The sequence below is a fragment of the Chamaea fasciata genome, unplaced genomic scaffold (assembly GCF_029207755.1).
Source record: "Chamaea fasciata isolate MVZ Bird 193981 ecotype frontalis unplaced genomic scaffold, bChaFas1.0.hap1 SCAF_11, whole genome shotgun sequence".
Lineage (NCBI taxonomy): Eukaryota > Metazoa > Chordata > Aves > Passeriformes > Sylviidae > Chamaea > Chamaea fasciata.
This window is the reverse complement of record NW_027094096.1, coordinates 19,765,694-19,791,220: the sequence shown is the minus strand read 5'-3', so window position 1 is coordinate 19,791,220 and position 25,527 is coordinate 19,765,694. Positions and strand designations below refer to the sequence as shown.

The 25,527-nt window shown below is 39.6% G+C and overlaps 1 protein-coding gene across 5 annotated transcripts in view; it reads right to left on the bottom strand.

Moving 5' to 3' along the window:
- Positions 1-785: 785 nt before the first annotated feature.
- Positions 786-25,527, bottom strand: part of PEX5L (peroxisomal biogenesis factor 5 like) — a 107,275-nt gene continuing 82,533 nt past the window's right edge. For 4 of the 5 annotated variants that reach the window (XM_066193549.1, XM_066193550.1, XM_066193552.1 and 1 more), the window contains 10 exons: positions 25,274-25,370; positions 24,769-24,843; positions 19,339-19,434; positions 12,856-12,972; positions 11,772-11,915; positions 10,832-10,902; positions 9,834-10,031; positions 8,426-8,591; positions 7,848-8,005; positions 786-7,221 (listed from right to left, as the gene is read on the bottom strand). In XM_066193549.1, the coding sequence (XP_066049646.1) occupies positions 7,017-7,221; positions 7,848-8,005; positions 8,426-8,591; positions 9,834-10,031; positions 10,832-10,902; positions 11,772-11,915; positions 12,856-12,972; positions 19,339-19,434; positions 24,769-24,843; positions 25,274-25,370 (1,327 nt within the window). In that variant the 3' untranslated portion in view covers positions 786-7,016. The remainder of the gene's footprint in view (positions 7,222-7,847; positions 8,006-8,425; positions 8,592-9,833; positions 10,032-10,831; positions 10,903-11,771; positions 11,916-12,855; positions 12,973-19,338; positions 19,435-24,768; positions 24,844-25,273; positions 25,371-25,527) is intronic. The other variant, XM_066193551.1, reaches the window with a different exon arrangement.

Genomic DNA, 25,527 nt, shown 5'->3' with positions numbered 1-25,527 from the left:
CCATGGCTGTGCCTTCTGTTTGTTTTTCTGGAGCAGCTCCATGTCCATGGAGAGAGTCCTGCTTTTTCTATAGCCCTGAACTGTCACTGTCACTGTCACTGTCACTGTCACTGTCACTGTCACAGCCCCTTGTTGGCTGTCAGCTCTTCTGTCCACAGCAGCACACAGGAATTTTTATCCCTCATGGCTGTGCTTATGTTGGTGTCTCACAGCAAAAACACAGGGTGGGAACGACACCATCCTTGTCAGCACTTTTACCTCATCCTGTGAAAGAACTGAAAAACACTGAGGGCCAACTGCTATGGTGGGATAGGGGAAATTGCTTTAGTGATTTCAGACACTGCATGTTGGCTTTGCTTTTCATAAAGGTTGGTTTGTGGTATCATTACTTCTGTTTTAATTATTGCAAGGTCTTCAGGAAAAATTCTTAACTACTTTTTTTTCCATTTTACTCGTATGGGCTGTATGTGCAGAACCCTCTGGGCCAGGCCTCAGCTGGTATAAATTTCAGTTGTAAGTATCATTGATCAACATGTCAAAGTGAAAATCAATTCTAAAAATAACTCTGCCTCAGAGAAACAATGAATTTCGGAAAAATGAGAACAAAAGCATCTTCTGGATTCAATTTTTGAGCAGAGAGGCATGTTCACTTGGTAAACAATAGGATAGAAAGCCTCATTGAAAAAATCCTTTCAGTTGGAGACTTTGATCCCTCCTTTCAGTTTAAGTCATTGAAGTCAAGACCCTTTTCAAGTTGAAAAGAGATTTTTGAAAGATTTGAAGCCACGGACAAAGTTTATTTTTAAAACATATTTAAAAATTGCACAGTTATAAATACAGGTAAATAAATACAATTTAATATGTGGAAAAGAACCCAAGGAAGGCATGCTTCCATTACAGTACAAAAATACTACATTAAGTGTGGTGCTCTGCAAATAGTCATCTATGACCTTAATAAATTTAACACATCCAGTATGCACATCATTCTTTTCTTTTTTTTTTTTTTTTCTTTTGAGGAAATAGATTATTTTAAAGAGCAGTGCAGGGAAACACGAAATTAAAGCATCAGTAAACTATCGGTCTGTGTTTAATATTATACACAGCTGATAATGCACTAAGCATACAGAGGCAGAGTTACCTGTGGTAAGAAACTGACCTTTCCCCCCTCCGTATGTTCTTACATTCAGATTCTGCATCTGGGTCATTGTGAGCCTTTTGTAAGGGAATGTAAACATTCAGGCGTCGGGCTGGGCTCCCACCTCGGCGACGCTGCCAAGCCCTGCCCCTGCACTTCCCCACGGACACCACGAGATTTCAGGGAGCCCTGGAAGTGTGTGCAGCAGCAGGGCTCTTCAGATGGCCCAGGTGAAAGTATCTGCCAACCCTGTAACCGCTTCTTTCCTCTAGGTTGGCTTAAAAATAAAGCCAAAAAAGAACTGATGCAAGATTGCAAAGGTTTTCAAACGGTTTACAGCATATAGAAGAAGCCACACAGAATGCCTCTCAAAACTATATAGTTTTATTTTACTCTAGATATGTTATACTCTGATATATAAAATATATTTATAAAGTTGTTTTTTTTTTTTACTTTTCTGAATTTACAATAGCTTACTGATATTAAAAAGGCTATTTAAATTAAAGGTTTAGCCAATGTTGATGGCATTCTGTAAATGTAGAAGGGGAAAAGAGATCAAAGCACATCAAGTCTCGACCATGCAAGCTTGCTCAATGGGCTGTCACATATTGCAAGCATTTGTAAAGTTACAGCATATTTTAGGAAAATTTAGATTCCTTCTGTCTCTTTACCTTGCCTAATGCCTGTTACTTTGTGGGCTGAGGCTCTGAAACGTCCCATGGATTCTCTGACGTGCCTGTTTTTCATTTTGCCTGCGTTTGTTCAAAGTGTATAAGTGATCTCTTCATGCATGGCACTCCTGTTCTCTGATCTATTTCACCAGTCCAAAAATCAGCAGAACCATAATGAAGGAATCTGATTCTAGCCTAGGTAAGGTTTGAATAGTAGATAATACTGTATTGCATATCCACCATTTTTTTTTCACAACGTGCAGTGCATTTTGCCTTACCATTTTTGTGAATACTTGGTATATTATTAACATTTATTACATAAATTCACTGTACAGACTGCTAAGCTGACAACACTGGTGACCAGAAATCACATTTTTTTCAACTGTGCAGGTAGTTCATGCGAAAATAACGAATACGTCTCGTTTTGCAGATGCATGTTTGGGCAAAAGAGATCTGCAACCAATTTATGGTTTGCTCCATTTCTCACTGGCTCCAACAGACAATGATTTAGGCCTCAGGCTTTGGCTGTGCCAAAGGACAGCAGTTGTTATTTCTGCCATGGAGGCCCTTGCTCTGTGGATGTTCCTAGGGTACCTGGCTGTTCTGTGGTTGAGATGAAAATGTGAAAATCCAAACAACCCAGTTTTCACTGTGAAAGCTGTGCAGATTTCGCTTTTTTAATTCTTGAGAGGGTACTAAAACATGTCTGCAAAAGCTGTTATACAGATGTCTGTCATTAATTTAACACTTGGAGCAAACATGAAACCCACAACACAAAGTGAATTCTAAGGATGGGATTTTAAAAGGGCTCTGTGTTTGGTCTAGCCTGTCCCAGGTAACATGAACAACTCAGGTTTGAGTCTGGCAGATGCAAAGGACTTGTAAAATGTTCCACAGATGGTACAAAACAATAGTTTAAGAATACCCTATGTGTGAGCCTTCTGCATGCATTCTCTAAACACATGCTCAGGTAGCATTGCTGCATGCTCAGGGTTAATATTGCATAGTGGTTACTGGTTAATGTACTTGCATGCAATATTGTCACATGAGGTTTTGTGTCATTTGAACCTCCCCCTCGATATTTTTACAAGTGCTGTGATTTATCAGATCATAAGAAAACACCACTAGATACAGATATGTTTGTGTGTGCGCCTAAAAGGCAAATCGGTTCTTCAAGCTGACATAAACCATTCTGTGGCCATAAGGCTCCTGTGGGTCATTCCAGTTTAAAGAGGTCAGCCAGAAATGAGCCTTTTGCCTTCAGGGCAAAGCCTCACTCCCTGAACACTCTCTGTGATTCCAGTGCCTGTTCAGCCCGTGCAGTGGTACCAGAGCCAGCCCTCTCCTGGTAATACCGGCATGTGAGCTGACCATGCAAAGTGCTGAGCACTCTTGTGCAGACTTACAGGGTTCAGCAGCTTGATGGATCAGACTTCTAGGTCATAACTATTCCTAAAGCTTTGCAGAGGACAAGGACAGTCCCATGCCGGGGTTAGGAAAACCTTTTTTTTTTTTTTTTAATTGCATGAAATATAAAATAGAAAAAAAAAGATTCAAAAACTTGGAATCAGTTACGTGGCAGTGATAAATCACCTCTGGAAAAAGAGAGGAGTAACAAGAAAGGGAACCAGGGGTGGGACATGGTGATAACACCATTGCAGCACTCTAACTGGGCCTCACCTCAGAGATGCTCTACAGCATCCTGAAGTGTCTGGGTCTCTCCTCTGCTGAAGTTGGTAGTCTGTACATGAAACTGCTTCCCTAGACCTGAGCAAGCTTGTGTTTGTGTTACCTTCCTGCCCAGGGGGTTGCTCACCTCTCCCCTGCAGTGAGACGGTGATTATTCCCTGCTCCCAGGTAGCGCAAGGAATGCTGCTTCCCATCTTCCTTCTTGCACACCTGGGCACGTCAGGGATAGCAGGAGGCTCTGACTTGGTCGAGCTCCCAGGGAGTGCTGACAACAGGACCCAGATTTGCTGTCTCTCACTCTCAGGCTCAATCTGCTACTGTTCAGCACCCGCCTGATTTATCCCACCTCATGCTTGGTTAGAAGCACAAGTGGATGAATTTTCTATTCAGGTTGTTAATATGCTGCAGCCTCCTCACATGTTTCCTCTTGCTGTTTCAGGCAAAGATACAAACTTGTCCTGAATATTTAAGGAACGCCAAGAGGAGGCCAGCTCAAAGCTGTATCTAATCCTGCCTGCTGCACTGGCAGTGCTTGGCAGAGGGGGCTAAAGGAGGATGATAAAGCCCAGGATCCTAAGGAAGTGCCCAGAAGTCCCAGGAGTTGCTGGGCCTGACCGGTTAGAGTGAGGTGAGCTCGGTCTCCGGCCACTCCCCCACACTGCCCAGTCCAGAAGTGTGTGAGATGTGCCACTGTCCCCTGTCACCTGCCCTGCTTTAGCCTTTCCCAGTGCCTCAGTCAGTGGTTGACTGGTCATAGGCTACCTACAGCAGCAGGGAGCAGCTGGGATGATCTCCAAGGCTGTGCAGCTCTTTGGACAAGCTTTGTGCCCATGTGCGGTACAGCAGAGCTGAGCTGGGCTGGGGGCTGAGCCTCCCCTGGGAAGGCAGAGTTCAGTCCTGGGGAGTTGTCTCAAGGTTACACACACAGCTCGTGCCAGTCCCACGGATGTGGATAGATCTCAGCAGATAAATGTAGTTTTGAGCAGTGCATCCCAGGATAAATCAAAAGCTACCTAGTTTGTCTGTTCTTTTTTGGAGAGGGTTGGACTTGCATAAGGTTTTCCTAATGACTTCTGTGTTATTCATCCACAGGCTGGAGGAGCTGTTTAGTGAACAGCCATGAGAACCAAATACCCCTTGTCATTGTGACTCTGAGAAGTACTTTTTTTGTTGTTGTTAATTTCAAAGATATAAAAATAAAGTCCCTGAACAGCTAATTCCTCTGGCTAAGCACTGATTATCCTACACCACAGCACAAAGGATATTCTAGAAGAACTTGTGTGATGGCAGGGCATCAAGCAAAATCTAAGCACATATGCCTTTGCTTTACAGCCTCTTCTCAAAGCTGCCTCCCTTCTCTCTTATCACTTCCCAGATTCAATTGCACTGCACCTTCTGCTCTGCCTTATCAATAAAGAGCTGTCATCACACATCGCTGTCAAAGCAAAAGAGCAAACTGTTGTCAGCAGATATGCATACAGCAGCCCACTTAGCTAAAGTGACATTCCCAGGCACTCCCATCCTCAGACAAAGCTGCAGGAATCAGTTATGAAACACCTGATAGATAAACAGGAATATATGTGTAAACAATGAATTAATAAACCACTCTTAAAAAAATTTCGGTAGCTGTTTTGGCACCTCTGTTCAGTGGGAGAGAGTGAGGGCTAAGCCTTTTATTTCTCTAATGACAATTATTTTTATTTAACAACCTATAGGTGGTGATTAGATGCAGTGATTACACTGTCTTACATGGAATTTTCCTTTAAGTGCTGGCTCAAAATAACAGACAGCTGCAAGAAACTTTTGGTTTGTACTGGTGAAACTGTCCAACTCCCACAGAGCATCTTTCTCTGTGATCTGTGCAGTTGGATTTCTTTTTTTATCCCTCTGAGCTGGATTTTTCTTCTAATGTTGTTTATAGGAAATGTGCTATTTTCCCCACTTTAACACATTCCAGTAGCTACTCTGGACGTTAAATTCCTGACCACAGATCAACACATCTAATTACACTTCTTTATCTTTCACTATTCAGGAAAAATATTTAAAATATCAGCAACTGAAAATCACCTGCTAAAAATTTCTCTTCCTTCTTTGATTGATGCATTCACCCTGAGCTAAATGTGTTTGATTGTAGCTGAACCAATCCATTCAAGAGGGACTGGTAGTGCCCCAACCCTGCTCCCCATTCATCCAGCCGGGGAAAATGAAGATGGTGTGTTTATACACACTTTTGTAAGCTGCTACATGTACTCGTGTTATCTGAGGATTTTCTCTGGTATCATGGACGTCCTGGAGACTTTTAACAGCAGGATCAAGCCTTGGTCTCAATCCTACAAGCACTATGCAGACCAATTTCTTTAGGGAAAGCTTTCCCTTGAGCATGGTCTGCAGGCAGTAACTCCTAGGAATATTTTTCTTCATTTGCAATGAAGATCTGTAGCTTGTTATGTTCTGAAATGACATCACTTGCGTACAACATGTATGTGCATGCACATGCATGTATATGTGTAGTACCTGATGGATGCATATAATAATCTTCCTTAGCTGTTAATGTGGTTTATATTGTCTTTGCATTTTTTAACATAAGAATATTGAAAACCCTCTCGTTACATTTCAGGAAGTTATATTTGGTCCTCTCTGCCAACAAAGCCATCCTGTACACTCCGTTGTTGGTGACTAAAATAAAAGCATAACACTATTTTACAAAGAAGAAAGATTAAAGTGCATTAGTACAGAGAAAGGTGCAGACCCTGCCACAAGCTCCTTCAGACAGTCCCAGATCAAGGACAGCTGGTTTGAACAGTAACAATTCCAGTGCAAATTGCCTCTTCTGCTGGCAACACTCGGCTTCCCCAAATGTACCTGGGCTCAGGCCATAGCCCTCCATGGACTATGTTCCTCTTGACATTGCACATGGCTTATGAGCCTGCAGAGCTGGGCCCAAATTAATCCAGGTACCTTTGGGAGCAAAAAATTGATTGCCAGCTAATAAATATATACAAAATAAAACACATCCTTTTAACATGCATCTATTTCCAGAGTTAAAAATGGACCTTGAGAAGATTTTTCATCAAAGAAACCAAAGGACAGGGAGTCCCCACTGTGGGGCAAAGTGGTGTCAGCATAGTGCAATGAGCTACTAAGCAGGTTCCTTGGATGCACTGCTTGCCATTCTAATGTGCAATAACCATTATCTAGGTTTCTTCTTAAGATACTTGTCTTTTTACAGCTGTATGTATATAGAGAGATATAGCTTGCATGGGATGAAGATTCTTCAGAAATTGCTATTTCATCTAGTCCAGGGCTTTGTCTGATTAGCCACAGCTCATTTCAACCCTTTGAGTTGGAATTTATTTACACTATTTTTGTGCTTTTGAACTTTTCCTTTATGAAGAATATCTGAAGGAATTCCCCTACTGATCTAAGTCATGATCTTTTGGAAAATGTGGTCATTTGGGGATGAGTAATAAAAAAGTTCTCTGTTTCCTAATACAATTTAATCAATTTTTGAATCCTTTTTATTACGGCTCTAGATTAAAAGCTCTTAAGAGAATGTCTAGATCACCCACGTTGGCAGCTTGAAATAGTTCTGGCTGGTCCATCATAGACAGAGCAATCCGAAGTGCTGCCCAAATATTGCCTGATAGAGCAGGGTGGGGAACCTGCTGTTGATTCCTGCTTTTTCTTTGCAAGCTGAGAGCAGTGAGGAAATTGCTGACAGCCTCTCTGTAGGGAAGAAGAAGAAGAAAAAAGAAACAAGCAATACAATTTGCTTAACAACCACAGGCAAACTTTCTAAAGTTCCATGCCAGGCTTAAATACATCATTTTACAATGTTGTTCACCAGTCCCTTTGTGTTGTTCTTGTTTGATTTTCATCAGGCAGGAGGGTGTGGCTTGGGGTAACACAAAACTCAGTCTACCCAAATATTTGGGGGTACTGTCTTCATTGCAGCAAAGCTCCCCTTCATCTTCCCTGTCCTAACCTGACAGCTGGGACCCCGGAATATCACCTTCATTCCTGAAGGATGTTTTTGATGGCATAAACTACTTGAAGCAGTTTAACTCAAGTTTCCCTTTTAAAGACAGGCACATATGTTTTCTTTTACAAAAGTTCTTAAGAGCAGAACTAATTCCAAGTGCAAGAACAAGCCCACTGATTATAAGCATACTTGCAGTTAGGGCTACAAAAATGCTTTTTAGTCCTGTAAAAAGTGATGACAACATTTTACAACAGCTGAGATTTTGTAGCCATATTTTGATTCTTTTTTTCTTAGATAGAGCCATCTTGAAAATGAATCCTCACTCGGTAGTTGTGATGCCTGGCTTTGTTCCCACAGTTTTCATGCTCACCTGTACGCCCCTAGGTTGATGCAGCTTATCCCCAGGTTGTACCTGGACCTGATGAAGCCAGGCTGGATTTCCAAAGCTCGTGTGTAGGCCTCCACAGCTTCCTCACTGCGATCCCCGTTTGCCAGGGTTGCCCCAAGGCGGTTCCACAACGTGTAGTCCTGGGGAGAAAATGAGTTTTCTGCTGTAGCTGTCAAAAACCAGACATACTATTTCATTTTCCTAACCAGACATACTATCTCATTTTTGCTAACCACACATACTATCTCATTTTTGCTTGCAAAGGAAGAAGGACTGCAGAAAATAATACTGTTGTATCTTAATTGACAAGGAATGTGAGGTTCTGACTCGTGATCAAAGATAACTTTATATATCTAATACCATTAATCAGCACACAGGTAGGAATTGGACATGCATAAATCTGCTTCTGAACAGGGCTGTCTTGTAATTAACATTTCTATTTTGGGCCTTAAAATTTTAATGGCAGAAGTGGCATGTCATTAATAATAGCCTGATCCAGACAGGAAAAAGAAATGGCCTGTAAAGCTAAATTTATAAAAGTGTAAAAGTATAAAAGGTACCTCTGGTCGAACAGTTAAAGCAGCACTAAATGCATCTATTGCTCTGTTAAATTCTCCATTCAGGTGAAAAAGAACCCCAAGTCCCGTCTGCAGGTCAGGGTCTATCATATCACCATTCTGGTGAGCAGCCTCCAGGTACAAATCCTTTACTTCTTCAAGTAATGAGCTAGACGAGGGAGAAAAAGAACTTCAAGGTCCATCATACAGTTATTTACAAATATCTCAATGTTGATTGCATAGCCTGAAATTAAAGTCTTTGTAGTGGATTTATCAGAAGTGTTATACTCCTAATATTTGTAAATAACCTTCTTCATCATGGCAAAGGTTTACTTCAGGGCTCTGTTGTAAACTCATGTCTGAAATAAAAAAAAGTCATCTATGAAATGAGGTCAAAGTAAAGCCATGAACCCAACTGAAATGACATGAAGGTTTATTAAAACTACTCAAATTAGATGAGTTTCTCAGATATAAAACAGTTATTCACTGGCAAAAATAATATTTTTAAGAGGAATAGAGAAGGGAGCAGCCAAGACCCTTGAAGAAAGATGCCAAAACACAAGGCTTCTGTGCCCACTGTAACTTCTTACAACCTTTGCACTGACAGCACCAGATGCCAGCAGGATGAAGCCAAAGTGGAATAACACACTTAGCAATTAAGCAGAACTTGCATGTTTTATTTTTGTTCATACGAAATTATCTTGTCAACCCAGGACTTGTAAGTGATGAGGGTAAAACATAAGGCCTGTCTTCACAGTGACAAGCAGTGAGATAGCCTGAGTGCTTTGGTTCTCTAAATCATGTTTGTGCCTTTAATGACTTTATTATGCATCTCACAGTCCAGAGGTACTTGTTTATTGAAATCATGATGAGGGGCTGCCAAATCGTGAATTTTTTTGTTATTTAAGATGGCTGAAGATAAACTAAACGACTGTGTTGTCTCTCAGTTAGAACCAGAACAGCTTTTAGACAAGCAGGTGCCACCTCTCAATATTCTCAGTGAACTCACGCTGCACTGCAAAATGGTTCATTCCTGGATTCTGCTGGGTTGGGATACAGGAAAACAGTAGGAAAACCACACATATGTCGAGCTGGATAAAGGTTTAGTATGGATGTGGAAGCAGCTGAAGGATGAGGGTGCAGGATGTGGGAATACAAAGGCAGGAGACAGGGATGGAGGAAAGTGATGGGAGTTGAGGAGAAGCATCCTTTTTTTTTTTTTTTAAAACTTCCAGGGATGGTGTGAAAGATAAAGCTTTCAGTCATTAAAGCAAATGTTCTCTCTTGGCTTCCCTCTCCTGCTATCACAGACAACAGGCTGGACTTCTACAGATCAAGGGGGCATAGCAGGCGCCATCCGTTTGAGGGATATCTTCAGTATTTCCACCATGAGGATTTCCACTGCATTTACCTTTCATCTGCTGTCTTAGACATCCTCCTGGTAAGTGCTGGGGACCCTTTTTTGCTTCTCACTATATACTTGTACTTTGGATTTTGCTTTATCCAGTTTCTCAGGGATTGATAGGCTTCTTGTTGATGGCCAGTGTTGGTATAACTCACAGCCAGGGCCATCAGAGCTTTCAGGTTGTTTGGCTGCAGTTCCAAGCACCTAGGCAGAAAATAAAAAAATACATTGAGATAATTCTGCAGCCAAGCACAATTCTTGAATCGTTCCAAAATAATCCATGGGGAGAAAATCACAATCATCACAGTTGCTCTTTTGAAACCTGGGGATGAGCAAGTTCCTAAATCAGGTAACCCCTTGAATTTCTATCTAGGTAAGCTAATAAGGGATATATAAACAAGTTTGAGTATCTTTAGGTGAAATAACTTGATAGTTATCAGTGCTGATGCAATTGAATATGGCTTTAAATGGAAACATAAAACCCCATTACAGAAAGATAATAATAATAATAATAATAATAATAATAATAATAATAATAATAATAATGCTGGTATTTTGGAGCTCACATTTTATGTACAAGAATTTTGTGATCTTCACATCTCCATCAACGTAAAAATGTTGGCACTTTAGCATTTAGCAGCTGAAGGGAGCTCACTCCAATTAAGAAAACCTCTTCATTTAAGGACAGACTACAGAAAATATGCCAAGTGGCTGGAATGTAAAAAAGGCACTCCATTTGCATCATGCCTAACTCATATTTATTAGGCCTTCCTTTTGTGCATGTACTTAAATTACTCCATGAATTATTGCACCTATTTAAAAAACCAGAAATATTAATCACTAGTCATCCCTCTGAAGTCACTGGGAGTTTCTACATCTGTGTCAATGCTTTACTCTTCTAAGTAAATGCTTCACATTCCAAGACAGGAATGACATTAAATATCCCCAGGTCTCCATTACCCAACACTCATCAGACCCCAGATTTAGGACTCATCTCCCTCTACCTTTGGAGGGCCACGATGGCTGCCTGCTCATTTTCATTTTCTGCCTGTGTTATACCCAGGAACTGCCAAGCCTGCAAAAAAAAAATAACCATTTGGTTTGTTAAATATATCCAACTGCAAACAGAGTTACAACCAATATCACTGTTAAACACAGGAGTGAGGAAAAGCAGCCGATAAGACCAGCACTAATCACAGATTTTTCTACAGTGTGCACACCAACAGTCCCAATCAATGAAGTTCTGAACATCTTTGGGCCTAATAAATATTTATAGTCAAGGAAAGCATGGGTATTCTGTCAGTGTGTAATCACATGCTGATTGTTTAAATTTGAGTTACTGTACCTTTTAAATTTTGCTACAATTTTATGGAAAGTAGAGAAGAAGAATTTTTTAGTTGTATATTATATAAATTAGGTTAGGTTATTTAGGCATTAGGTTATATAGATATAGTTTTCTAGGGAGCTTGAGATTCTCTGCTTTCTTGAAATATGCTGTTTAATTTAATGTAGCAGTACATTCAAAGAGCCCTAGATACAGTATAAATATTTTTAACATTTCACAAAAACCACAGACTTTAAATATAAACTAGTTGAAAACAGCAACATTGAAGAAATTTATGCAACTAAAAATTTTTCAGCAGTCTTGTTAAATCAAAAATACTCATCTTTTTGATAGCAGTGTTTACAAGACAGTTTGAAAACATCAGGATATGAAGGAAAGGTTTGAAATATTTCAAACAATGATATTTCAAAAGCAAAATTCTCATCCTGTGATGAACTCATTGTTGTCTATTTAAAGGCACACACTAATTCATAACCCTTAGAATCCATTGTTTCAGTCAATCATGACTGGCAAAGTTTGGAGCCCAGAAATCATTCCATCATTCCATGCTGAAGGGAGTTCCCTTTTCCTTAGCCAGGAAAAGGCACAGCAGTGAATACCTCGGCATCGTTGGGCTCTTGGAGAATTGCAGCCTCCAGGTATAAGATTGTAACAGGCAGGTCACCTTCTTTCATTTTTTTCAGCCCTTCCTCAAAAGCACCAGGCCAGTCTTTGAAGGGATTGTCAGTGTGGAAATAATAACCCTGGAGAAGAGAGATAATGGACCCGTGATGAACGACAAGTTCCAGGGATGACAAGTCTAGAAAAATACAATGACTCACTATTTTCCAACTGGGTGTAAACAACCTTTGTTCTGTGGAAATGGCACGAGCTCCCTCGTGGAATTTCAATGACAAAAAGTGTAAAAAGTCACATCACCGGGCATTTGTGTTTCTGCTCTCTTTATTTTTACTTCAGCTCTGAATTTATACTTACTGGTACTTAATGCTGGGCTCTCCATCAAAGAAAATGTCAACAACTCACAGTGCCTGAGTAAGAGCAAAACTGAATCTCTGAGCCCAGGACATCCAATGTGATGGTGAAGAGCACCCCCCAAGCAGCTGACTCCCTGCAGTGCTCATAACCTCATGGCTGCTCAGTTAAAATCCTGAAATCTTCAATTAACCTTCCACATTCTGAGCAGTGCTGCAAGCACCTGAGCTTATTTTAGTGCTCCTTTTAAGTTTTGCCTTTTTTCTCTTGTCACTGCAGTGTAAAGGGTGTGTGGTAATAGCAGCTACATAATAGAAATCAAATTAAAATACAGAGTGGAAAAATGAAGAAAAGAGACGGAAGCTCCGTAATTTCTGTCCTCAACAGTGTTTGAATGTGCCAGCCCAGACATTTTATTTGGTGCTTTTCCTGAAGTGCCTGTCTTCCAAAGTGCCCATAAGTCCAGCAGTTGCTTTGTGATCCTTCCAGCTCAGTTTAGGCTGCTAATTTGTGTGCAAGTCTACACATATCCTCACTGTGGCAAGGTCTTCTAAATCTGCCCCACCCACCCACACGCAATTAAAGAGGATGAGCTCTTCGGGGTAAAATTAGCTTCCATGTCCAAAGAGTTTCCTTGGGTTCCTTGGAAGAGCTGAGGTCATCTCAATTTTGCACAGGGGGGATGTACTGCCATACAAAATTTGGTGTTACCTTCTCAATTGTTGAGATGGTCACTTGCCCTGGTGCTTCCTGGTTCTCTGAAATCCAGTTTCTGCGAGCCATTTCTTCCCATTCTGCTTGCATTTTATCCCAAAACTCTGTGTCAGACTATGAGAAAAGGAGAAGAGAAAATGAAAACCAAAACTTTAAAATAAAGTTTCGGGTTTTTTTTTAACTTTTAAATTACTTTCTACCAGTGGTCTGAGTGTCAGTTTTGCTGAGCAGTATTAGTTCTATCAATAATCACATGGACTGAAACACTACAGCTCCCATTTGGAATTCCATATAATTAAATTTCATCTCCTATATTGGAATGCATTTTGTCAACAGAAAGCTCTTTATCTCAGAGGCAGCCTATGTCCTACTTGAAGCAGGATTTGCAGCAGCTTACACTGTATCTTACTGATGCTAACAGCAAATTCTCACACAAAATTTGAAGGCAATTAATGCTGCAAGTCCCTGGACAAAGAAAAGAAAGAAAGAAAAAAAAAAAGAAAAATCAACTAAGTGCATATGCAAAAGAATAACAATAGAAAAAACAGTTTGAAAGACAGCAAGCATTGATTGCTTTTGTATACTCAGCATCATTTTCAGCTATGAGAAAGAGAAATGCCAAAGCTTAGACAGAGGGTGTTTGCATAAGGGATGTAATACAAATTGGGCTTTTTGACATAGTGGAGAATTCTTAATACTCCATTGTATACTCTGCTAGTGAGAGGAATCTACAAGAGATTATAAAGTCATACAGTGAGATTAATATTCAGCTCAAAGTTGAGGGAAAAATGCACATACAAGGGAAAGAAAAATTATGAAGAACGGATGAGATTTAGGACAACGAATGAGATTAGCAACGACCAGAAGGAGGGAAAAACTGTGGCTACTAGAAAATGATGCCAAGAAATAGAAATAGAATTAAAGAAGGGGAGAACCCAAATTAAGGTGCTACTTTTTCAACTTCCACACACCAGTCATGGGACTCTGAAAAGGAGATCCACAGCAGAGTATTTGCAGAGCACTGCAAGCCTTTCCAAAATTCTCCCGTTCCTACGAGGACATGGCCAGGGTGTTTCAGTGAACTGAGCACTGGCGGCACAGTTTCTCAGCTTATTTATATCAAAGACAACAGCACAAATAAATGTACTGAGATTTAGACAGAGCCATTTGAGAGCTAGGTGCTCATCAAAATTAATTGAAGGTTTTATGGGCTGGTCCAGATAGTTTTGTGTGAATCTTTGTTACAAGGCTGACAACTTGGGCGCAGCTCCACAGCCAGGCATGATTGGAAAAACAGAGCTTAGACTGTGATTTCATGGCTTGCTGCAACCCTCCCGAGGTGCTGGGGAAAAGGAAAGCATACTGCCTTCCATTCAGGAAGAAATTCAGGATTGTCTGAATTCAGTCTTCAATATAGGATTGTCTGAATCATGCAATTGTTGGATCTGTGAAGATATCTGCTGTATTCCTCTGTGGAAAAGGAAGTAAAAAGGGCATCATTCACTCTTGGAGAGGAGAAATAGAAGTGAATTGCCCCTGACCACTCTGTTACACCACTTCAGAATCTGCTCTCATTCCAGACTTGAAGAAAATACATTCATATAAAGAGTTGTGAGATTGTACTGCAATGTCCATTCAGGGTTTGAAAAGGCTGGGATAATGAATCAGATTTTTCACTCTTTAACTCTTACCAGCCATGACCAGAGACAATTGAATCCCTAAAAAGATCCTGTTCAACAGATAACTCCATCAACTGCTTCTCATTCAGCACAAATCTCCTCTGCACTGAACTAAAAATTATCTAATCATGTTAACTAGCAGTAATTTTGAGATTCAGCATGAGGTAAAAAAAGTGGAATTTCCCTTTCTTACAGATTAAAATTAATAAAACTACTGAAAACTAATTAGTAATGGCCTTGGTTAGCCAGATTAATTTATAGAAATAAATATATGTGTGCGTGTGTATGTATGATATTTATATTAGAATTTTTGCTTGCATTTTTCCCATAAAAATTCCTTATGGATCAATGGTATGGAAACATCAAATCATATTTCTGCAGATAATAAGCAAGCATATAAGTGCATTTAGGTCTTAAATTCAAATTCTGCTGTTTAATTATATATTTATAATTCTCACAGAGGTTCACTGTGTTTACACTCCATGTAAAAAGCCAGATGTGCACTCAGGTGGGCGCCCTGAATGTCCATCTACACAGAGGCAAAGGAGGAGGGAAAATGCAATGAGAAGACCAGCTTTGCTATAATCTCTCTCAGCTCATTCTACACCGCTTGGACACCGGACCAGCAGTCATTTTGCAATGATACTAAAAAGATTTGCTTGTTTGGACCAGGCTACAGCATTCTGAGGACATTCAGCACCAGAGGTTCCTGAAACTGCTACAGAAATCTGCACTGAGCCCCTGGACCAAGCACTGACCCAATGCTGTGGTACCAAAGTCAACAGCAGAGCAGCTCAATGTCCTTGAGGAAGACAATTGTAAATATTACACGCATTTAAATATTGTAAATATCACAGTCTTTGCTGAAGGCCTAAGTCTATTTCAACCGCCATTAGCAGCAATTTTTTCATTGACTTCAGTGGCAGGAGGGTTAAATCAATATTGAGTCTTTCTGAAAACCTGGCTTTGGATCAAGGCTCCTAGATCTAATTTTAACTCTATTTGCTACACCACCACTGCCAATTAACCTCATTTCAATGTTTTTTGCCACCTTAAATCTGGCAAAGAACTTTGCACAAATGAAAAGTTTTCAGACCAGTTGAACACATTTAACACATTCTTAGATCATCTGCAGCAGTTAAGAGGAATGACAACCAGGAAAAATGTTCATACACCATCTGACTGCTTGGTAGCTGAAAATTCTGCATTTTGTCAAAGAGGCTATTTTTACTCTTAGTATTTAAAAAATATGCTGAAGTACTTAAACAAATGGGAGGCAAAGTATTTCCAGGCTCTTTATTTCCTGTGATCCAATGAAAGGGGGCAGGGGATGTATTTATAAATTTACCTATTGTCATAACTTTCAGAATTTTGCCTGTCCTGTATTGCCAAAAATTAATTTGCAGTATTCCTAATTGACCAACGAATAAGAAAGCTTCTGTCATTGTTCTCTGAATTACTGCATTGCCATATTTTTTGATGTGAAAGGCATAGTTAGTTAAACTTGTGTGCTTAACTAGGTAAGATTTCCTTAGTTGATACCTTCTTGAAACAAAATCTGAACATTTTACTGAAGTTTAGAGATAAAAAATGTTTATCAAGGCAGAGATTCCCACTGCATCTTGAAAGAGTATCAAATAAAATGCATCTGAATGATTCGAGTTCCTGGTTCCTAATTAAAAATATGGTTTGGCCAGTGGGTACAGACAGGACTGCAACCAGTACTCATGGGAACCACAAAGCTGATGGTCCTGGAATATGTTTTCCTCGGCTAGAACAAATTAATCCCATCTTTTTCCTCCTATTGTCACATAATTCAGCTGTAATGTGCTCTGATGCTTCAAAGCAGTACATTATACAGCAGATGGTTCATGTGACATTGTGTTGTAAATAAAATGATGCTGGGAAGGACAGCACAAAATTTCTTATGCATAAGCTCACAAAACAATGTAGCATCTGCAGTCGAATCAGAGAAATGTGGAATAAGAAAATAAAACAGCTTTTTTTTCCATCTCTGAGATGCTGCTCCGTTGGAAGTTTTTGCACCTTCTTGCTTTTATTTTTATTTATTCCAACTGATCACCAGTAGGATGGTGGTTAATGAACAGTTGTTTTAATGGAATATAAGTACAGGATGGATCTGAATCCCTACCCTGGCATTTTTTAAAAGTTCAAACCCACCAATTTTTGGTGAAACAGAGCTAATTATTAGAAAGATTCTGTTAAAATATAGTTCCTATGGCACTTGAAATTATTGAGACAAAAAATCATGAGGCAAAACTCAAATCTAATTTCCAGAATAACGGAAAAGGTAGCAAAGTCTGCAAGCACCCAAACACTGCAAGGGAATCTGGACCCTCTCTAGTGAAAAAGCTATTTTACTCACCACTTTATTCTTAAAAGATTCCCCAATGGCATAGACATCTTTAAACCTTCTTAAGAAAGAATTACCTCACAAATCTTCATTAATCTCAAAGTTTGACATCTTAAAACCATTCCCAAAGCTCTGAAGTGAATACTGGGTGGAGGATAAAGTTTGGTGTCTTCATTTACTGAATTGTTAATTAATTCCTTTCGAACTAGGCCACAAAGAACCCGAGATTTGCTTCCTTTTCTTGATCAGTTTTCTGACTAATCTTTCCACTTGGAGCTTTCCCAGTTGAAGAATATTATAGAAATATCCAAAGCCTAAAAAATGAATTTTTGACCTGTATCTATTCTCTGCTTATGAAAGCACTAATCTTTCTTAGATGGGCTCCAATTTATTTCAATCACTCCAGCTTTCTTATCACTTCATTTTAGCTAGGATGAAAATTCAGCTCTTTTCATATGCAAATGGAATAACTGCTCTCTACAGTCTTGAAGAATCCTTCCCTTTACATTTTAACTACCTGGCCCAAGGTTCTATTTTAAGCAGAAAGAATAACTTAAGGCTGCCAGCTACAGCTGGGGAAACATTTAATTCGATTCTTTTTAATAGCCACTTTTGAGACTACTTTAAACTATTTTAACAACCTGTCTCTGTTGCCTCCGAACGACCTTTTAGTCTGCAGGATTTGGGGGTTTTTTACAATATATTCTCCTCCTCACTTCACTCTGCAAAGTAATTCAATAATGTCTTGTAATCTGTTGTTGGACTCAACTCATTTTTCTTTCTGCTGAGTGTCTGGAAACTCCCCATCACACAAGATTCTGGCAATTGCAGGAGTACTGACATCATTTGCTTTAACCACTGGCGCTGAGATGTTCGACATCAGATTCCCTGTGCTGCCTTCACAGGTCGCAGCACAGCACGTCCCACCCTGAGGATCAGTCTGCACTGCAAGCAGGAACATCTAAAGCGTTTTGAGCAGTGGTAATTTGAAAGCAAGTTCCCTCTCCTTTCCTGCCAGGAGCAAATGTGTATTATGTGTGACATCAAAAAACATCTCCTGTGCCTCACCAGCTCTTGTTTATGAAGAATTTATTTGATCTGGAAAGAAAAAATGCCTTCTGTTCTTAGTTTATGAAAGAGCTAATTTACTGATTGTGTCCATTGTAGCTTTGCATGCTGAGACCAGATATTTTTGAGTGTGCAATAAAATCCCAAGAAACTACGGTAGAAAGCCTGAATCTAACCAGAGTATATAATGAAAAAACCCTACAAATCAGGTTATTACTTCAATAAGAAATTCTGTTTCCAGCTAGAAGCCAGTATCAGATTTAGGCATAGTTTTGTTTCTCATCAGCCAATATTAATCTAGAATAGTTCAAGTTCAACACTGGAATTAGAATGGTATAAAAGTTGAGTTAGAAGAGTATTAAAATACATGACTAAAATTTAAATCTATGCTCAAACACCCCTAAAGTGTTCTAGATGGTTTGGAGACTAATGAGCCTGCAGTCCATGCTAAAAATAACCAGTTTTGAGGAACTGGTTTCACAGCTTCATCCTCTGCTCCCTAAGAACTCATTTCAGCAGCTGTTACATAATTTAGCCTGAAATTCTGTCCTTGCTGGAATGGAGTTGTCTTGACTCTTTGTGGTGATGGGATTTTTGAAGGGTTGCCCATGGAAACCTTGAGTAGTTAATGATGCTCCAGATCAATGCTCCTATCTAATTATTTGTTGAGTTCTGCTAAAAAACCTGTATTCTACTTTGTGCCTAGACAGGATCAATGTGGGCTAGTGGTATAGGACAACACACGAGAAGTTTTAGATGTTGGAAATGTAGAAGTCAGTGAAGAAAAATCAGAAGTGCAATGGGAGAACTACCCAAATAGCTTCACCTTTTCAATCCAAATAGATTTACCAGGAAACAAGAATACTCCTGTGCTTAGCATTTTGCCACTTGTAAAAATGTGAAAATGGTGTATGGTTGGTGCTTATGTACAGCTCAGCTTTACAGCAGGTAATTGTGCTGTTCATCAGTGATTCTGAGCTCTGGTTTCACAGTGGAGACTTGGTTTGTGTCTGGCCTTAAAGAACTGGTGGCACACAATTGCTGAGGAACAATGTTTCCCTCTTTTACCTGTGGTTTGGAATTAGCTACATTTATGGGGCATTTGCCCATTTGCTCTAACAATAAGAATCCAGCTTAAAAACTTGGTTCTCTCTAATGTTTCTTTATAGCTAAGGGTTTTGGATTTCCTTTTTTTTTTTAAAGACACAAGCTGCTATTTTTAATTAATAGCTCCATGAATTGCATATTTTCTCTGCTTTAAATAATCCAATTCTAATTCTCTCATCTGCTTGTGCTGCAAGATAAAAAAGAAAGCTGCAGAACATCAGCTGAAAATGAAAACAGTAAATGAAATAATACCTCAACGGCTGCCTTTGCTCTTTCAAATTCCTCCTCCAAGGAGTGATTTCTGGACAGAAGAGGTGTTCCCCAACGCTGCTCCTTACTTGACCGTGCCTAAAAAAGAAAAAAATAGATTAGAAAGGGATGATAGACTCTCTGTCACACTTGTGAGTTATTTCCTTAATTGTCTAGATCCCCAAAGGGTCTTTTTCTTGGGGACAACTACTTGTTTGCCTGCATGAATTCCTCTGAATTGTCTAACACTGTAGCAGTGACCACTTCTCATGGGAAGCAGAGTAATTTATTTTTTCCAGATTTTTCTTTTCACTCAAGACGTGTGAGAGATAAAGAGATATATGAGAAAAGGCGATGCAAGGGTTGGACTACAAAAGGAGAGACCTGAATATTTGGTATAAGACTTTTACCTTCCTTGTTCCTTCTGCATTATGACTGTGGGAATGCCTTCCACTGACTACCATCCAGTAAGAAAACATTTCTTTTCTCCCTGCACATTTTGTGGTTTTCTTTCAGGTTTTATTTTGGGATCACATTGGAGAGCCAGGTTTGCCCTGGATTCCACTGGAAGGACAAATCCGTTTTACAACCATCACCTCTCTTATGTACCACACTATTGGTCAATCCCCCTGGAAGCACACAATAACTTTTTCCCTGTTCTTTTTCTAAAAACAAGTTGGTTTTTTGTTTTTTTTTTTTTTTACAAAAAGCACTGTACAAAGTCAAACAATATTTAAGAATGGCAGGAAAAGCACAAAGTGGCCTAATCTTGCTAAACAAAGCTCTGACTGCTAATCTCTTCCCCAGTGTTTGTCAAGAGGTTAAACTCATTAGCCACTTGTGTGCCCGTGCCTCCAATTGCATTAATTTCCCTGATTATATTTCTGATGAATGTACTTGTAATATTCAATTTCTGTGAACCACACTGTTAAAAGACTAATTTTGATCACATCAGACTCATTGGGCTGTCTGCGCAAATGTTGGAATGGGCACTGCTGGGATGGAACATCTGACAGGTTTCTGAGCTCTCACATATGTCACGTGTAGTGTATGGTCAAACCCATTTCTCTGTCGTTGTACACACATGGCTTCTTTCCCAGGAAGATGACATTCATTTGTCAAATGAGCTTTAGGCTTTTTGTTTTGTTCCTGAGGCTTTGGTCTCTCAGTTGGAGAGTGAGGAGTGAAATGGACATTGAGTGGATGAAGCACATAAGAAAACAAGGATACAACACAATTTCTGTGAGACACACGTGGTGGTGGTGGGCACGGTATGTGTTCTCCTGTGCTGGCCTCTGGACTTTGACAGGAAACTCAGAGTGTGAGGGAAGGTCTGCACTGAGGATCTATTGTTTCTGCTTTCACATCTTCTACCTCTAGTCCACATTCAGAAAACGCTATTTTCCTTTAGTGAGGCCAGGAAGAGATTTCAGGTTGTCACTGAAAACAAACCAAACCCCATTCCTATCCATAAAACAGTTCTTTTACTGATTAATAGAATTTAGGGCAGAAGAGATAACTGGTTGAGATCATTCATTTGTCTGTGTATCATATGATGGCATTTGTCACTCAACACCCATGGAACAAAAATTATGTTCTTCAGAGAATAAACTAAGGTTGTCTGGGATAAATATATTTGAGAAAGCTGCTTGGGTTCAATTTAAAGTTATCAAGAGACCTTAATGTCATCACTTTGTTTGCAATTTGTTTAACTGCTCTCCTTGTTTCTCTTATTAATTTTAATTTCAGTTTCCCTCTGTTCTTATTTTTTTCAATACTTTTTAATACTCCTTTTTTTCTCTCTAGAAAGCTGCTGACGATTTTAATCAGGTTTTAGTGATAGAAAGACATTTAGTGATCTAAAAGCATCACAATATTAAATATTCTCAATATGAAACATTCAGATTTTAAACCTTTTGTTTCACTTTTACTCTGCCTCTTAATTTTTTATAGCCACACAGACAAGCAAAGTGAACCCTTTATTGCAGCACCTGTCTTGCTGCTCCTCTATGCAGAAATCAGATGATCTCCTGTCTCCCACTAATTATGTTTGCTTCTACACACTCCTCTTCCCCCAGGGAACAGGGAATACTTCTGTTGTTTCAAGCTCCCTCCCAGCAGAGTGTTGCAAGTAGAGCCTGCATTCTTGGTCTGAAATATGTGATTTTCCAAGGAACCGTATTGCAATATATATTTATACAGATGCCGTGATCACCAGCTCCTTTTTACATATCCCTTATTTTCATTATTTTTGATTCCGCAGTGTTGCATCATATGGAAATTTTTTGAGGAATTGGCTTGCATGTTTATTTTTAGATCAATAAAACTGAAGAACATAGTTTCTCTTTGGAATCCCAGAACAATCCCTATGTGATTACAATTCCTAGTAAATAACTACTGCTCCTGAGACCTCAGGTTAGCCAGTTTTAATCTGTTTAACAACTCCTTTATTCACATTGTGTGGTGACAATTTTACAATCAGAATATGGCATATTAATTCAGAACTCTTGTAGAATATCACACATCAACATTTATCAACTGGACCTGTAATCTGATCAAAGAATTTAATTTGTTTTTCTTGACACGGGACTCTATTGATAGGCTCTAATTATGTTCCTGGCCTTTCCATTATTTATGACTTGGCTCCTGCAAACCGTTTGATTACTTCTGCTTTTTACCCATTTGTTTCCAGTGACTGCCATTCCTCAGGTCAAGGACAACTCTGTAAATGAGGATGTTCAGAATGAGCTCTGCAGAAGGGCAGAGTGAGCTTCTAGGGGCAGCACAGGCGTGAGGGGAAAGAGGACAAGGAGCACAGAGCTCCCCTCTGCCACGTGACAGAGTGCACACTTTGTCCCCACATGATCCCCACAAGTACAGACTTTCTCCTCCATTAAATGAACAGCAAGAGGGGAAAAAAGGTCATCAACAAGAGCCACATAAGCTGCATTTGCATACAGACAGTGCAGATCGTACTGTGGGTTGTGACACCCAGAAATGAAAAGCCCCATGGAAAAGCCCCGTGGAAGCTCTGGGGTTTGGTATTCTCACCTACAACAGAGGTGCTGGAGCTGATCATGTGTGTGTTCAGGGACAAAACTTGCCATTCCAATGCATTTGCACACTCTTTCGTGCACTTGTGTTCTCCTTATGTGCTGTTGGACCTTAACTGTTGGTGAGAGGCTTAAATTACCGTCTTAACTTTTGATCAAGTCTTCAAATAATGAGCTAAATCTGTCCCCTGTAACTCTTCATTTCCTTTGAGTAAGTGGCACATCCAAGGAAAGTTAGGCCCTCTAGTCTTTCTAGAGCTATTTGGGAGAGGTGGGGAATTAAATTTATGTTCTAAATATTGTTGCCTCAAACTCGAGATTTTTAAGTTTTACAAGATTTGCACTATACCTTTGTCTAAGAGCATTGATGCATTAGAATTAGGTATAGATTTTTAGCATGTCAGGGGTTTTGTATACTTTGTGTGAGCAATGAAATATTTAAAATGTCCAAGAAAATATTTAGAGTTAAAACATGAGCAGACTTTATGCATAGGCAATGGAACATACTATCTCCCTCTACAGTTCATAATTTTAAGATTAAAAATTAACCTTCAAAATCTTCCTCCCACCACCCCCCACCGAACACTGTGGGATATCTCAGTACCAATAAAAGAATAACAAGGAACTTTTCAGAATGGCAGATAAAAGAAAAAACAAGGATACTTTGGGCCAATGCAGTTTAAGAGTTAATTAAATGTAAAATATGATGTGAGTAAATGCTGAGAAGGAAGACAGCCACATCCAGTGACAGCCATCAGTGACCTGCCCATTACAGCCTTCAAACACATTTCTCCCTTCTTAGCTCAAAGCTTGTCTTTAGGATTTTGTATTGGCACAAGTGCAGGTAAACAAAGGATTTCATTAAGAAGATTGCATAATTTTAACGAAAATATGACCTAGTTCCTTAGCATTTCACTTTGAGGAGCTCAATCTAACACGCCGAAGATGAGTGATGAGGTGATTGGGAAACTGCTGATGGAAAGCTGCAGCAAGTTTGACAAGATGAAATCTTTAGGGTACAGCAGAATGTGTTGCATTTGCAAAGGTTACCCTTAAATGAGATAGACAAGACCTATAGAGGACAAAGTATGGAAAACATATGCTTTGATAAAAGCCCTAACGTGATTTCTTTTGCAAGCATATTAAGAACTCAGTCAAGACAGATGAGCCTGTGTGTTGGGAGCTGACAGCTTTGACAGTCCAAGTTCCAGCAGGATGAACAGGCAGTGAACAAAACCACATTTCTGAGTAACCTACCTAGAATAAGAGCACATTCTCGCTTCAGGTCATTTCTCTGCATTAATAATTAACAGTTCAGCATTTCGTTGCTCAAATGGACCACAAGTTTGAAACAAGCAGGTTATGACGAACCAAAACAAAACATGAAATGTACCAAGACAACAGATAAGAAATTTTGTTTCACGTTGGCTTATTTCGCTTCACATTTTTTTATTTTGAAGTATCAGTCATTTTACAAAACATTATGGAGCCTCAACTGACTGAATTTAAACTGAGTGAAAAATGTGGATTTTTGCTTCTGCAGTTATTCTGGTGGAAGATAGAAAGGAAGTAGATCATGCAAAGTAGGGATATATAGCATTTGTAATTGCTTTTACAGAAAGTCACAGCATTTAAATCCTGTGCCTGTCTACTTGACTTACACACATCTTGGTTGAACACAAATGCCCTGGAATTTAGATCTATTGGAACAGCTTCCTAAAAGAGGGTCAGGGCTTCTTCAATATGAGCTGGCCAAAGCACCTGAGAACACAACATCCATTTCAAGTGGATGGCAATGTGTAATAGATCTTTTCCATTGCTAAGATGTAGAAATCTATTGTGGAGAAAGGAAAGATATCATTACAACTAGTGTGAGGCTTTCCAGAGGGGGAAAAAACCCCTTTTGTTATGTAAAGATGGCAGAGAAGTAAAGGACACTTTTTTCCTAAGAAAAACCCCCAAATGGATCTGATAACTGGGTTCTATTTCTACATATAATCTCAGGATGAACATTTGGCAAGTAGCGTCTCATTTTTTCATTTTCAAATGAGGCTATTATTTTTCATTAATTTCCAGATTTTCTATCTGACAGAAAGTTTTTGAGGACCAGGCCTAAAAATAGCTGTGGAAGGTGAGAAAATTCTTTTCAACTAAAAGCTAATCCACCAGAAAACTCTCTCTTCCCCCTCCCAGTGACAATGGCTGAAGTCTTTCAGTTAGAAAGTAAGAAGCAGCAAAGAAGGTGTGTGAACAACCTGATCTATGCAGATATAAATATTTGTACCTGTTTGTGCACACATACATGCAACCCTCAGCAATCATTTCCAACAAGACCTGGCCAAGACACAAGACAACAGTGGAATTGGGCAAATCTACAAACCTTTAGCCCAGAGCCCTCCGTATTAGTGTTCCTTTTCCAGCAGGAAAAAGTCCTGTGACCACACTGCTCCCCCACCTGTGGAGATAAACTGCTAATGAACATTGGGGTAATGATTGCTTCCTGTTTTCCTCAGCAATTCCCCAATTCTGGGGATTCCTGCCTGACCAAGACACCTAAAGGATAGACATTTAACAGGGGTAGGGAACCACTAGAACTCTGAATTTCAGAGCTGGAGGGAGGGAAAAAAGATGATGCTGTAAACTGTTGTTTGAAGTTTTTTTCCCTCTGTACAGGAAGGTCACAGTTCACTGCAGTATTAAACTCTGAATTCTTCAGATTCTGACAGTGATTTTCAAAACCTCTTCATTTCAGAGGTGTAGGAAGATATTTTCCCTGATGATCCTGAAAATATCCCTGGAACAGTTCTCCCAGGATGTCAGTGCTTAGCCAGTGGGAAGTCCCTCCTTGCCTTTTTATTATTAATAAATCTTCCAAATCCTCTTACCTGTATTGCAGGTGCAAGTTCTAATTCTGATGCTGAATCAGAGTCCAAGGCACTCTTGACATTAGTCAGCTCAGACTGTGATCTGTTTTCTGTGGACCTAGAAATAATGCATTTACACACTCAGCACTGGGACACGCTGGCCTATGTCCTTCAGGTTCACAAGCACACACTAATTAATCAGGTTATTTCTTTCAACTGAATTGTTTAACTTTCAGTTATCAAAAAGTGTCTGGACCCTTCTTGGTGTTCTCACT